This window comes from Ailuropoda melanoleuca, chromosome 6, assembly GCF_002007445.2.
Source record: "Ailuropoda melanoleuca isolate Jingjing chromosome 6, ASM200744v2, whole genome shotgun sequence".
Taxonomy (NCBI): Eukaryota; Metazoa; Chordata; class Mammalia; order Carnivora; family Ursidae; genus Ailuropoda; species Ailuropoda melanoleuca.
In genome coordinates this window covers 110,860,547-110,873,808 of record NC_048223.1, presented here as the reverse complement: position 1 = coordinate 110,873,808, position 13,262 = coordinate 110,860,547, and the positions used below count along the sequence as shown (strand labels likewise).

Genomic DNA, 13,262 nt, shown 5'->3' with positions numbered 1-13,262 from the left:
GTTGGGCCTGCGCTCGGCGCCCCCCGGCGGCGCGGTGGCGGCGGCGTCCGGACCCCGGCGGCTGGGCGGCACGCGGGTGCGGCGCTTGGCGATCTGGTAGATGCGCACGTAGACCAGGATCATGATGAGGCAGGGCGCGAAGAAGGAGCCGATGCACGACGATATTACGTACCACTTCTGGTCGTTGATCTCGCAGCGCGGCTCAGCCGGCTGCTCGCCGCCGCCGCCGCCCTTCTTCTCGATGGAGATGAGCGGCGGGAAGGAGATGACGGCCGAGATGACCCACACGGTGAAGATGATGGCCTTGATGCGGCGCGGCGTGCGCTTCAGGTTGTACTCGATGGCCTGCGTGATGGACCAGTAGCGATCCAGGCTGATGGCGCACAGGTGCACGATGGACGAGGTGCAGAAGAGCACGTCGAGCGCCAGGTAGATCTCACACCACGCCTTGCCGAAATACCAGTAGCCCATGACCTCGTTGGCCAGCGAGAAGGGGATGACGAGCGTGGCCACCAGGATGTCGGCCGAGGCCAGAGACACCAGGAAGAGGTTCTGGGGCGCCTTAAGCGCGCGGCTCGTGAACACCGCGATGATGACAAGCACGTTGCCGAACACCGTGAGCAGCATGAGCAGGCCGGCCAGGCACACCAGAGTCAGCGTCACCTGCAGGGAGTAAGGGGTGGCCCGGGCGCCGCCCCCTGGCGCCTCGGTCCCGTTCCAGCTCGCGTTGCCCGCGTCCGGCTGCAGGGAGCCCATGGGCGCGAAGCTGCCCTCGGCCAGCGGCTGCTCCTGGCGGAACATGAACGCGGGTGCCCGCTTGCCTGGGCCTGCTGCCAGCTGCCTTCCGGCCCGGCGCCCGTGGGTCCTCCTCTTCCTCCCGCTCCCCGCTCGCCCTGCCGCGCCTCACATGGGGAGGGAGCCTCAGGGACGCCGGCCCGAGCTGGGGGCCCGCTAGCAGCCCATGGGCCCGGCTCCCGCGAACCGCGCCCGGCCTGCGCTTGCGGCGCTCGTGGTGGGCGCCTTCTCCTTCCCAGCTCAGCACAAGTTGTATTTCTAAGCGGCGGGAGAGAGTAGGTCGAGCAGATGGGGAAAGGAAGATTTATTCTTCAAGAAGGGAGAACAGAAATCATCGGTGGCCTGATCACTTGGAGGGATGACAGAAAATTTAAAATTTATCTCTATCTTGACTCTCGAGCCTGAGCGAAAGCAAGAGGTCTTACCGTGTGCGGGGCCCGCCCCCACCCCGGGAGGCAGCCGAGGGGCGCTGATGCGGGCCTGGGGTCCTATATCTGTCTTCTTACATCCCCGAAGGGATTACCGACTCTCTCGCTTCCCCCAGACGCCGCGGTGGCGGCCGGGCCCGGGCTGGGGCCAGGGTGCGGACTCTGCTGCCTCTCTCGGAGCGCCACCGGACTTCCAAAGTTGCGTGCCCAGCTGGGGCTGGGGCTCAGCGCGCGGAGCTCGGGGGCGGCGAGGGCGGCGGGGCGAGCCGTGTGCGGGCCGCATGAAGACGCCCCCGTCCTCAGGTGGGCCGGGGCAGGTGGGCGATCGGCCCTCCAAGAGCCTCGGCCGTGGCACAGGGTCTCCTGGGCGTTGGCCCGGCGAGCTGAGGGCGCTGAGTGCAGCCGGACGGGCCGGGGTCCGAGGGCAGCGTGAGTTGGGGCAGGAACGCAGAGCTAGGGGGAGAAGGAGCTGGGGGTGGCCGGGCGGCGGCGCGCCGGCTGCTGGGCGTCTGCACCGAAGCCGGAGCCGCTGCTGCTCCGCCGCGCTCACGGTGGACTGGTTTTATAGCCCCAGGATCAAGCTGGCGTTGCCGAGCAGCCGGCGTCAGCCCCCACGTGGGAAACCGACCCTCCCCCTCCCCTTGCGCCTCCCCTTCGCGGGTCTAGCGTCCGCGCCCCGCGTGGGACCTTGGGGAGCGCTGCCCCCCTGGCGGGACCGGCTCTTTGGAGAGATGGGTACCTTGAGCGAGGGGTTTAAAGAGCGTGCNCCGGGGGGGGGGGGGTGGGAGCCCCCTGCTGGGAATTGGCCGAGCAGCTCCGGGCCGGCCCAGCGGAAAGCAGCGGGCACCGGGGAGTGCCCCCATCGAGCTGGGTCCTGGGAGGAAAGAGAGTTGGGGCCCGGGCCCGAATCGGGAACAGCACCCACTGGTACCAGTAGCAGCCGAAGCAGCCTGGTCCTAGGCCAGGCCGCTCTCGTCCGCAAGTACTCCTGGCCGCGAGGCGAGTGGGGTCCTGGTGAGAAAGGAAGGCACGGGTTCGCATCGAACCCAGGGGGCGGAATGGGAAGTACCCCCGGAGAGTGGGACCCGCCCGAGTCCAGAGCTCCGCTCTGGGGAGAGGAGGCCACTTGCGGTGTGAGCCACAGAGGAGTCTGCGGGACATCGACGACCGGGCGTCTGGACCGCGCCCCCTTACACGGCGGTGAGAAGGGGTCCTGGAGGCGGCGGCCACGCGCCATGACTGAGCGAGGGCGCACTGACACCTGCTGGCAGCTCGTCGTCACGGCCTCCACGCTGGGAGCTTTCTTCCGCCTTTGCAGTCCTTTGCCTACAGCGCCTTCTATTTCAGGCCAAGTTTGGGTCCGAGCTCAGGAAAGGAGAACCCAGATTTTAAATTGCACTTTGTCACGTTGCAGAAATCTTCCTAAAGCATATACTTCGTGTGTCGGGAGTGGGAGTTCGCTGAGACAGTCCCCTTGGGAAGGGCTCAGCAGGCATCAGAGCCCAGGACGGGCATCCCTGCCTGGCTAAGACACGGCCCACAGCTCCTGCAGATCCGAGAGGCCTGGAGCCTACCCTAACGATTGCCCAGTCCTAACCGGCTCTGAACCATTTTGTCTTTGTGGAGGCAGCAAAGCTAGACTCCACCCCCTCCCCCGCCCGCATTTCAGATGCATACACACAGTCTTTCAGTTAAGGAGGGGGGTGCTGGTCAAAAAAGAGAGAGTCTTTTCCCTGTTTTTTCTGACGGGAAATAGCATGGAGTGAGGTGAATGGCTCGTTTTTCTCAGCATGCTGGTTGTCCTACAATAGATCTTAACAACTTCGGAGTACCAGCTTGTACTGTGCTATCTGCACTTTTCAAATCAGCAGGCAGTTAAGAGTAAGCCCAGGAGGATAGGAACTGGTAACAGGAGAGATTAACAGAAAAATTAAAGAAAAGTGGCCTTATTGAGGGACTGATAAAGCAGAATACCTTAGGTAATTACCTAAGCTGGAAGTTCAAGTTCCCCAGATCGGCTCTCTGCATGGCTCAGGGTGCAGGCTCAGGTCTGGCTGGGCGCTCGCGGTAAATGCAGGGCCGTGAGCATGGCATTCAGTCCCCGCTGATGTCTGCAGCACACACAGGTGATAGAGTCATTGAAGCCGCTGCTCCCGATGGGCAGAGTCAGGAAGGCTGTATTTTTTCAAAGTATTTCCCAGAGTCTCATTTGACTTCAGTACTCTCATCTCCCAATCTCTGATCCAGTCCGGTGACCTCCTCCACCAGTCTTAATCTAAAGCAAGCTGAGAAGACAGAATTTCCTTCTTCTGTTGAGCCCATCACTTCCCATCTTCTGCTCAAATCTCGGCTCTGAGTCTCACGGCAGGGGGCAGAAAGAAGGCACGAGGCTCGAGGCTCGGTTGGCCAGGTGATTACACTCATTTTCACACAGCAACCAGGAGCCCCTAACCTCAAGTATGAATGATGAGAGAGACAAAAATCCAAGCCCGAGGCAGTCTGGGGCTGGCGGGGTTGTTCACAGAACTTCGAGAGGGAGCACTGACGGCCATGGCTGCCCATCTCCATATCTGAGGCGAACAGGCCGCTGTCCTCCCAGCGGACATTTCAGAAGCAAGAAGGAAAGTGAAAACACAGGCCGCAGTACTTTCTTTTCTTGGATCTCTGCTGCTAGCCTGTGTATGACTCCTCTTGTCGCATTTTCTAAATGCTTCCCAAACAGCCAATCAGTTCTTTGATTCCTGGGTTTGGAGTCTTTTCTACTAAAATCAAAACAGGTCTTTCAAGGAACTGAGGTCTCTGAGACCAGTATCCAACAATTAGCTGGCTTTGCTGAAGTACCTCCTAGGATCCCGTCCAGGGCTGTATCCAGAGCCCTTCACCTGCAGAGTTCCTCCTCCTTCTTGTACCTATATCTTATCACCGGAGGCGTGGCCTCCTTAGTGTGACACACAGGGTCCGTCTATCGGAGCTTAAAAAGCTAAGTGGGCACCATTATTTTTTGCTAGAAGATTTAGTGCTGGACTAGCTGAATGAGACAGCACTAAGCAGAGAGACATCCACAAAGACAATACTTCTTAACCAGGCCTGTATATCAGTATTGCCGGGGAAGGTCAAATGCACTTATCAATGCTCACCGCGCAGTTGATTTGTCAGGTCTGTGGTGGGAGGCAGCCTGTGTATTTGAAGGGTTGCTCGGCAGGTGCTAAGAAGCACGCTCAACACTCATCTAAAGGGAGCGAGGGAACTGGATAGGAGGTGTTACTAATAGCTTACCTTTTCTTTTCCTTCTTCCTTCCTTCCTCCCTCCCTTCTTTTTCTTTCTTTCTTTCTTTCTTTCTTTCTTTCTTTCTTTCTTTCTTTCTTTCTTTCTAAGGCTTGACTAAGGAAAAAAAACACATGTCTCATTAGCTTGAGCTCCTAGGCTGTGGTATAACCGTCACAAATAGAAGTTTGGACACACAAACATAGGCCACACACCCACGCACACAGACTGTACTTAAACACACATTCTCATCCATCAGAACACGATGAGCAGGTGGGGAACACCATGTTCCCACTGTTGCCCATGCCACGTGCACAGCTGGAACCAAATGCTGCGGCGAACGACAGACATCTGTCAAGTCCCTGTATTGTCAACACGGGGGTGGTGGGAGGGCAGTCACTAGAAAAAATTCTGTTGCTCCCTCTGAGCCATTATTTAATTCCTCCACTTTCTTGTACCTGTGCCGGAGCCCTTCGGGATCACGCTGTAACTGAAGGGGAATGTAAGCCAAAAGAAAAGCAAGGACAAGCATGTTGTTATGCGACGCTACCTTACTTCCCACCTTCCATGCGTCTCATCCCTAACTGCGAGTCAGTCCTGCTGTGCTCACAGACGTTAGCGAGCAGTCCCGCCACGGCCCCCTTCTCTTTCCCTAGAGTACTAGCCCATCTCGCCACCATCCCTGGAAGATGAAGCCGGCTGTCTTCTACACCCCCGGCCAAGACCCAGAAGAGAACACTGTGCCAGGGTCGGCGGCAATTTCTTCAGGATGCAAGGGAAGCCTGGGCTCCTCTCTGGCTCCTTGCTGCTGTCCCCGCATCACCCCACCCCCTGCGCCGTGGGACATGTTTGTGTTTCCACTACAGTGTGACTGTGGAGGGAGGTGCCCGTACAGGAACCTTGTCGTCACCTCCTACAGTCCTCCAGGGCAGTCCCCACACATAAGTGCCCTCTCCCACCACATCCAGGTGATTATCTTGCCTGTTTTGTCCAGAGCGTAAGGCAAAGCAAACCTGGAATCGGTTATGTCAAGTGATGGCTATTCATCGTCAGGTATAATAGGTGAGCTGCAGCCACTGTGCCTGGGTGTAAAGGAGACATTTGTCACCGATGTTAATAACTCTTAAACTAACATTCATTAATCTATGTAGGTAAGGTGAATTCATCCTTCACATTTACTCAAAGAAACCATGGAGACACGGTGCCTGAAACGTAACACACACACACACACGCACATGCACACACACACACACTCACACACACACACTATTTGAGAGGTGGTCTGGCTGTCAATGCTCCCTGGAAATGATTTCACAAACTCCAAAAGAAATCCATCTTTCTAACCAGAAAAATCAGAAAAGGGGTTCCTGGAAGTGTACAAGTGAGGAAGTGTACAAGAGGGGAGCCCAGAGAGATGGGAGAAGGGGTCCTCTATGTCTGTGAATGGCTGACATTAACCCCGGCTGCCCTGCGAGCTGTGCACGCGCAGGACCGACAGAATGAGGCAGAGCAGAGGCTCCAAATGCTTTACTTTGGAAACAGTGGCCATAAAAGGAAAGACAAAACCTGTGATCTGAAACCAACCTTAACACAGCTATGTATTTGCTCAACCTTGTAACACGTATAGAATAATTTCAGAATTGCTTCTTCACCTATACCACTCAAAAAAACAAAAAACAAACAAACAAAAAAAACAAGCACTAAAGAGAGTTCAGAGATTACAGTATGCTAAGTGAAAGAAGCCAGACACAGAAGTCATGAATTGTACGATTGCATTTACGTGCAATATCCACAATGGGCAAATCCAGAGAGACAGATGGCAGATTTGTGGTTGCCGGCCTTCCAGAAGGCAAAATAGGGAGCGAGACCTTTTCAGGTATGAGGTTTTTTGTGGGGGTGATGAAAATGTTTTGGAACTAGATAGAGGTGGTAGTTGCACAACATTATGAAATAGTCACTTTAAAATGGTTCATTTTAAAAAATAAATAAAGTGGCTAATTTTATGTTATCTGAATTTCATCTAAAATTTTTTTCAAAGATTTTATTTATTTATTTATTTATTTATTTATTTATTTATTTATTTGAAAGAGAGCACAAGCAGTGGGAGCTGCAAAGGGAGAGGGAGAAGCAGGCTCCCTGCTGAGCAGAGAGCCCAATTTGGGGCCTGATCCCGGGACCCCAGGATCATGACCAGAGCTGAAGGCAGACGCTTAACCGACTGAGCCACTCAGGCACCCTTCACCTAAAATTTTTTTAAAGGAGTTCAGAAATTGTAAGCGGTTCTCCCCTACCTTGCACCCAAGACTAAAGGAATACAATTCCCTCAAGACAAATATAATTTTGTATGCTTGTTTGCTTCCAGTGTTCTTTTTAGTTTCCCCTTCCTATTTACTTTACATTGTGAATATGCAAAATGTGCTTCCAAAAGTCAAAACTATACAGAAAAGGTAGCAAAGTGTCTACCCCATCGTGATCCCTTCTACCGTCTTGCCCCAACTCCAGCACTTCAACCAGCTTTACTGTCTTCCTTCTATAAAGATAAGCAAACAATGGATCTCTTGTGAATCATTCATCAGTTCCTAAAGACCTTGCTTTCATCTGCTTTTATGTATAGCTGCATGGCACTCCGTGGTGCGTACATATCATGGCTTATTCAACCAATTTCCTATGCTTGGGGCTTTTGGAGGTTCCAATACTTTGCCATTATAAAGAGCGCTGTAATGAATAACTTCGTGCATGTGCACTTTCATTATAGCTTGAGTTTAAATTCCTAGGAGTGGGACTTCTGGGTTAAAGGGCAAATGCGTATGAAGTTTTGTTAGATACTGCTGCGTTTCCCTCTGCAGGTCTTGCACCATTTTGCATTCTCACCAGTCACGTATGAGAGTGCCCATTTCCCCAGAGTCTTGCAAATGGAGCATATTGTCAAACTTTCAAATTTTGCAAACCTGATGGGTGAAAAATAGTATATGTCATTGTAGCCTGAATTTGCATTTCTCTTATGAGTACAGCTAAACATCCTTTCCAGATCTACAGAGGTCAATTTTACATCTTTTTGTCAATTGTCTATATTTTTAGCTCATTTTTCTATTATTCTATTTAGCTATTTTGGTCATAGTTAGAAAGGTTTTCTCACCTATGTTTTCTTCTCGTTATTCATATAGTTTTAATTTTTACATTTAGATTTTGAGTTCATTCTTATGATCTAATTTTAACTTTTTCAAAGAGCTGCCCACTTGTCTCAACACCATTTATTTAGAAGACCATATTTTCCCCAGTGATTTGAGACACTATCTGTATCATATGCATTTTTTCTATGTAAGTGAGGCAATTTCTGAATTTTCTATACCAATCCACTGGTCTGTCGATACATGCACCAGTATCACATGTGAAATTTCAGCATCTCTTGGGGCGCCTGGGTGGCTCAGGTGGTTAAGCGTCTGTCTTCCGCTCAGGTCACGATCCTGAAGTCCTGGAATCGAGCTCTGTGTCGGGCTCCCTGCTCAGTAGGGGAGGCTGCTTCTCCCTCCCTGCCCCTCACTCTCAAGTAAATAAATAAAATCTTAATAATAATAATAATAATAAAAGCTTTAAAATTTTTTTCAGTATATTTTATTACCTGTCTGATAAGTCTAGTCCCCTCTCATAGCTCGTCCCTTTCAATGCTCTCCTCGGTATTCTTGCATATTAATTTTTTCATAAAAACTTTAACATCAACTTGTTTTGCTCCATACAAACTCACAGGTATTTTTTTCACTAAAATTTTTTAAGTTCTTTATTTAAATTCAATTTAGTTAACATATACTCTGTTATTAGTTTCAGGGGTGGAATTTAGTGGTTCATCATTTGCATGTAATAACCAGTGCTCATTACATCACATGCCCTCCTTAATGCCCATCACCCAATTATCCCTCCCATCCTCCCACTCACCTTCCCTCCAGCAACCCTCAGTTTGTTTCCTAGAATTCAGCATCTCTTGTGGTTTGCCTCCCTCTCTATTTTCACCTTATTTTATTTTTCCTTCCCTTCCCCTATGTTCATTTGTTTTGTTTCTTAAATTCCACATATGACTGGAATCATATGTTGTCTTTTCTGACTTGTTTCACTTAGTATAATACCCTCTATTTCCATACACACCATTGCAAAGGGCAAGATTTCATTCTTTTTGATGACCCAGTAATATTCCATTATATATATATGTATGTATGTATATGTATGTAGATATATGTGTGTATATATATATATGTATACACGCACATACATATATATGGTATGTTGCTTTTAAGTGGTATCTTTCAACTGTCTTCTGCACAACTACCTCTCTTTTCCTCTTTCTCCCTTCTCAACAATTTTATCAGGATATAATTCACATACCACAATTCATCCACCTTAAAGTACACAATTCAATGATTTTTAGGATATTCACAGAGTTGCAGAAGCATCCCCACAATCAATTTTAGGAAATTTTCATCACTCCAAAAAGGAATCCTGTGCCAATTAGCAATCACTTTCCCCTTCCCCCCCTTCTCCCAGCCCAGGCAACCATTAATCCACTTCCTGTCTCTACAGTGTTCCCTCTACTGGACATTTAATGTAGATGGAATCATATAATTTGTGGCCTTTTGTGACTGGCTTGTTTCATTTAGTATGTTTTCAGTGTTTACCCACGTTGTAATATAATCAGTATTCTTTCTTATTTATTGCCAAATACTATTCCATTTTGTGGGTACATCACATTCTATTTATTCATTAATTGATGATTAGTTGATTATTTGCACTTTTAGCTATTATTAATAATGCGACATGAATATTAATATACAAGTTTTTATGTAGACACATGTTTTCATTTCCCTTGGGTATATATCTAGGAGTTGGGTCATCTAGTAGGTCTATGTTTAACATTTTGGAACTTCTAGACTCCTCCAAAGCATCTGCACCATTTTACATTCCCACCAGCAATTTGAGCATTCCAGTGTCTTCACGTCCTCACCAATGTGCACTCTTAGTTGTCTTTTTTATTACAGCCATCCTACTGGGTGTGAAGTGGTATCTATTGCATTGATTTGCATCCCCTCTCCCCTTTTTTGGATTGCATCCTTTCTACTTTGCCAGAGCATTTAATAGTTGCATATTCTTCTTTACCCTCACTCCATCCTTGTTCTAATCTCAGTTCTACAATTAAATATCCAAAATCCTCAGTTGTTATTTGTTTTTTCAATCATCTTTTGACTGACTAGTATGCACCATCTATGACATTCTTCAGGAAGGACTCATATTTATGGTATCACCCAAGATCTTGCACATGCAAAACTGCTTGTAGCCTTGAACTTGAAGAACAGCTTGCATGTATGTAATAATCATGGCTCACACTAGATTTCTTGAAAATGATGTTCCACTCTTGCTGTGCTTTGCATGTTGTTTTTGAGAACTCTGATGTCTCTCAGTCTCTGGTCTTTGTAAATTATCCTTTGGCTGAGGGCTTTAAGAACTTCTTCAAATCTTTAAGTCTCATAGTTTTGTTATGGTCTTCCAAGTCAGTTACTCTGATCAATTTTCCCGGGTACCCAGTGGGCCCTTTCAATGTGTACATACAGATCTTCCTTATTTCTGGAAAATCATCTTCCCCATAGCCACTCTGATGACCTATCAAATTTTTACTTGGATTCAGGATTTTTGGCATTTACTGTTGAATTTCCTCTTGTTGGGGTACGTTTATCTGTGCTTCTTAATCCTCCCATCCCCTAGTCTCCACACTCACAGACTTGTAGCAACACTGAGCCGTGGAAATTCCTTTAGAATTTGTTTTCTGTCTTCTGGTCATGCTGAAGATGTGGGTCATGTGTGGTTTTATTTGGTCTTGCTAATTTCATAAAAGGTGGGGGACAGGTGTAGAGGGCTCAGGGGTGCTGGGGAAATTCAAAGTTAGGCAGCTGCCTTGTTCTCCGCACCTGGAAGTCCTCACCAGGCTGAAATTTAAAGCCCAGATGTAAGTCCGGGCTAAAAGACAAAAGCAAATCAGACCGCATCGAATGTTGCATAATGACATGCATGACCTGGCCTATATATCCTGTTAAAAACCTCCGTTTGTTTCAAAGTTTTGGCAGCAAACAGTCCTGGTTTTTGCAATATTGTGACACACTTTATGACAGCAGAAAGGCCTTCTAAGAAACAAAGACTGTGAGCCCTACCCACCATCCCAGCTAACTCTGTTTCCAGGTATAGGGGAAGGTGCTGATAAGAGTATTCAAATCTCTGATTTTTAGACGAAGAAATGTGGATGGGGCAGAGCAACGCAGAATGTCGCTGATATAACTCAGATTAAGGGGACTGGATTTTACTTCAATGATTTTGATATAACATATCTACATTGACCCTTAAAGGTTATATGCAATAATATTCATACATGTCTTTTAATATGCACACATGCATGCATCTGCACACACACACACATGCCACACAATAGCTGATGGGCAAGTTACCTAAAGGTGATTCCTCATAAGCCCGTTTTTTTTTTTTTAATTTCTAAATCTAAGATGGAAATTTACTTTAAGCCTCTTGGCACTTTGAAACACACAGGCCTGTAATCTCAATCAGTTTCCTCTACTTTCTTACCCTGAGCCCACACAGTCATCACTTAACCTCTGTGAACCTCAGTTTCAGCATCTGTAAACTGGGAAGAATAGAACTTATTTCCTGTGGTAGGAATTAGATGAGATAATGCATATTAAGTGCTTAATAATACTGCCTATCATATACTAATGGCTAATTAATGATATGTATCATTACTAATATTGCTAATTATTTCCTACTCTTTTATATATAAGTGGTATACAGAAGGTAAACAGGATTGGAAGTAAAGGCTACCAATAGTGCAAAGAGAGGCCAAAAAGTAGAAAGAGACCTCCCCTCAAAAAGATGTTTTGTGAAAGATAGCTTGGTAATGATGACGTTTAAGGATACTGTTTTCTAAAACCCTAGAAGAGTCTAAAAGTCCTCACATACGCTCGCATGGATCTTAGCACAGAGTCCCTTATGCTAGGGAGCACTGTTCATGAGCAGTGGAGAACCATATTGGAATGTCTAGGCAGCTATGCATAGAGACCAGGGTAGAAAATGTGTTTCCAATAAATCTCAGATAACATTAACCTAGGTAATCCAGAGATCTGAAGGAACCAACTAGGACAAACTAATGTCTTTTCCACCAACGCCTCAGTATCTGCCCTAGTTGGTGATGAGACTTCACTACGTTTTTTTCTATTTTTACAACATTTTTTTCAGATCACAAAAATATTTATTTCTTGTTTTTCTCAACATTAGAATGTAATGAGTCAGATGACTGCTGCTTGTGAGGAAAAGAAGTGGACATTTTAAAATAGGAAAGTCATACTAGAGAAATGCAGAAATGTCATTTTAAGATTACATTTTGGTGAAGGCAATTAGTAAGTTTTTAACAGACATTATCCAAACAAACTTTAAAAAGTGGCATGAGTTTGACAATATTGATTGCAAAATGAAACGCCTTTTTTTTCTGTGCAAAAGAGGGACTAACCATGCTTACTGCTAGCGTGGTAGGATTCAACATGCAATGTCTGGGAATGTTAGCATGTTATCCAGGGTAACTCTGAGAGTTGCTCAGTAACTGCATGCGAGGGCTTATAAGTCACCTGTGCAGCCAGGAGCAAAATAGTGCAAAATCATAAAGAGGTGATACTTTGAGGCTGCTTTTTGCCACTCGGGGCATCAGAGTACTGCCATAATTTCCTGAAGAAAGCACAGGAGCTGATTTAACACCAAAACAGGTAACAACTAGAGAATTTCTGAGAAAAATCGTGTCTCAAAATTTCAGAGGCTAGCTATACACCTATCAGAACGGCTAAAATGAAAAAAATAATACTAAGTGTCAGACAAAATGTGGAGCTATTGGAATTCTTACACATTTACTGGTAGATATGTAAATTAATTCAACCACTTTGGAAAATTGTTCAGCAGTATCTATTAAAGCTGAACACACGTATATCCTACAATAATTTCATTCTTAGGTATATATTCAACAGACATGCACATACATGTTTATTAAAAGACACATTAAAAATATTCATAGAAACTCAAAACGAAATAATTTTAATATCTATCAATGGTAGAATGGTTAAATAAATTGTGGTATATTCCCAGGATGAAATGCTATATAGCCATGCAAATCACCAAACTACGACTAGATGCAACCCTACGAATCTCATTTGTAATTGGCATACTCTCTGTCCTCTTCCCATCCTCCACTTTTTTTTTTTAGACTTTATTTTTTAGAGCAGTTTTAGGTTCACGAAATTGAATGGAAAATAAAGTTCCCATATATACCCTCCCCCTACCTACCTACCTACACACACGCGCACGTGCACACACACACAGCCTTTCCAAACATCAGTGTACTGTACTACAATGGTACATTTGTCACAACTGATGAACTAACATTGTCACCTCATTATCACCAAAGTCCACAGTTTATACTAGGGTTCACTCTTGGTTGTATATTTTATAGATACAAATGTATAAGACCATTTATCTCCCGTCATAGTATCATACAAAATAGTTTCACTGTCATAAAAATCCCGTGCTCCTTCTAATCATACCCACGAAGTCCTTGGCAACCACTGATCTTTTCACTGTCTCAATAGTTTTGCCTTTTCCAGAATGTCATACAGTTGGAATCATACAGTATATAACCTTCTCAGATTGGCTTTTTTCACTTAATAATATACATTTAGGGTTCTTCCTGT

The 13,262-nt window shown here is 46.7% G+C and overlaps 1 protein-coding gene across 1 annotated transcript in view; it reads right to left on the bottom strand.

Annotated features, from left to right (window-relative positions):
* The window catches only part of ADRA2A (adrenoceptor alpha 2A), a 3,931-nt gene extending 2,133 nt beyond the window's left edge, over nucleotides 1-1,798 (bottom strand). The window contains 1 exon segment of the mRNA XM_034663279.1: nucleotides 1-1,798. Within this exon segment, the coding sequence (XP_034519170.1) occupies nucleotides 1-801 (801 nt within the window). The 5' untranslated portion in view covers nucleotides 802-1,798.
* Nucleotides 1,799-13,262: the final 11,464 nt, after the last annotated feature.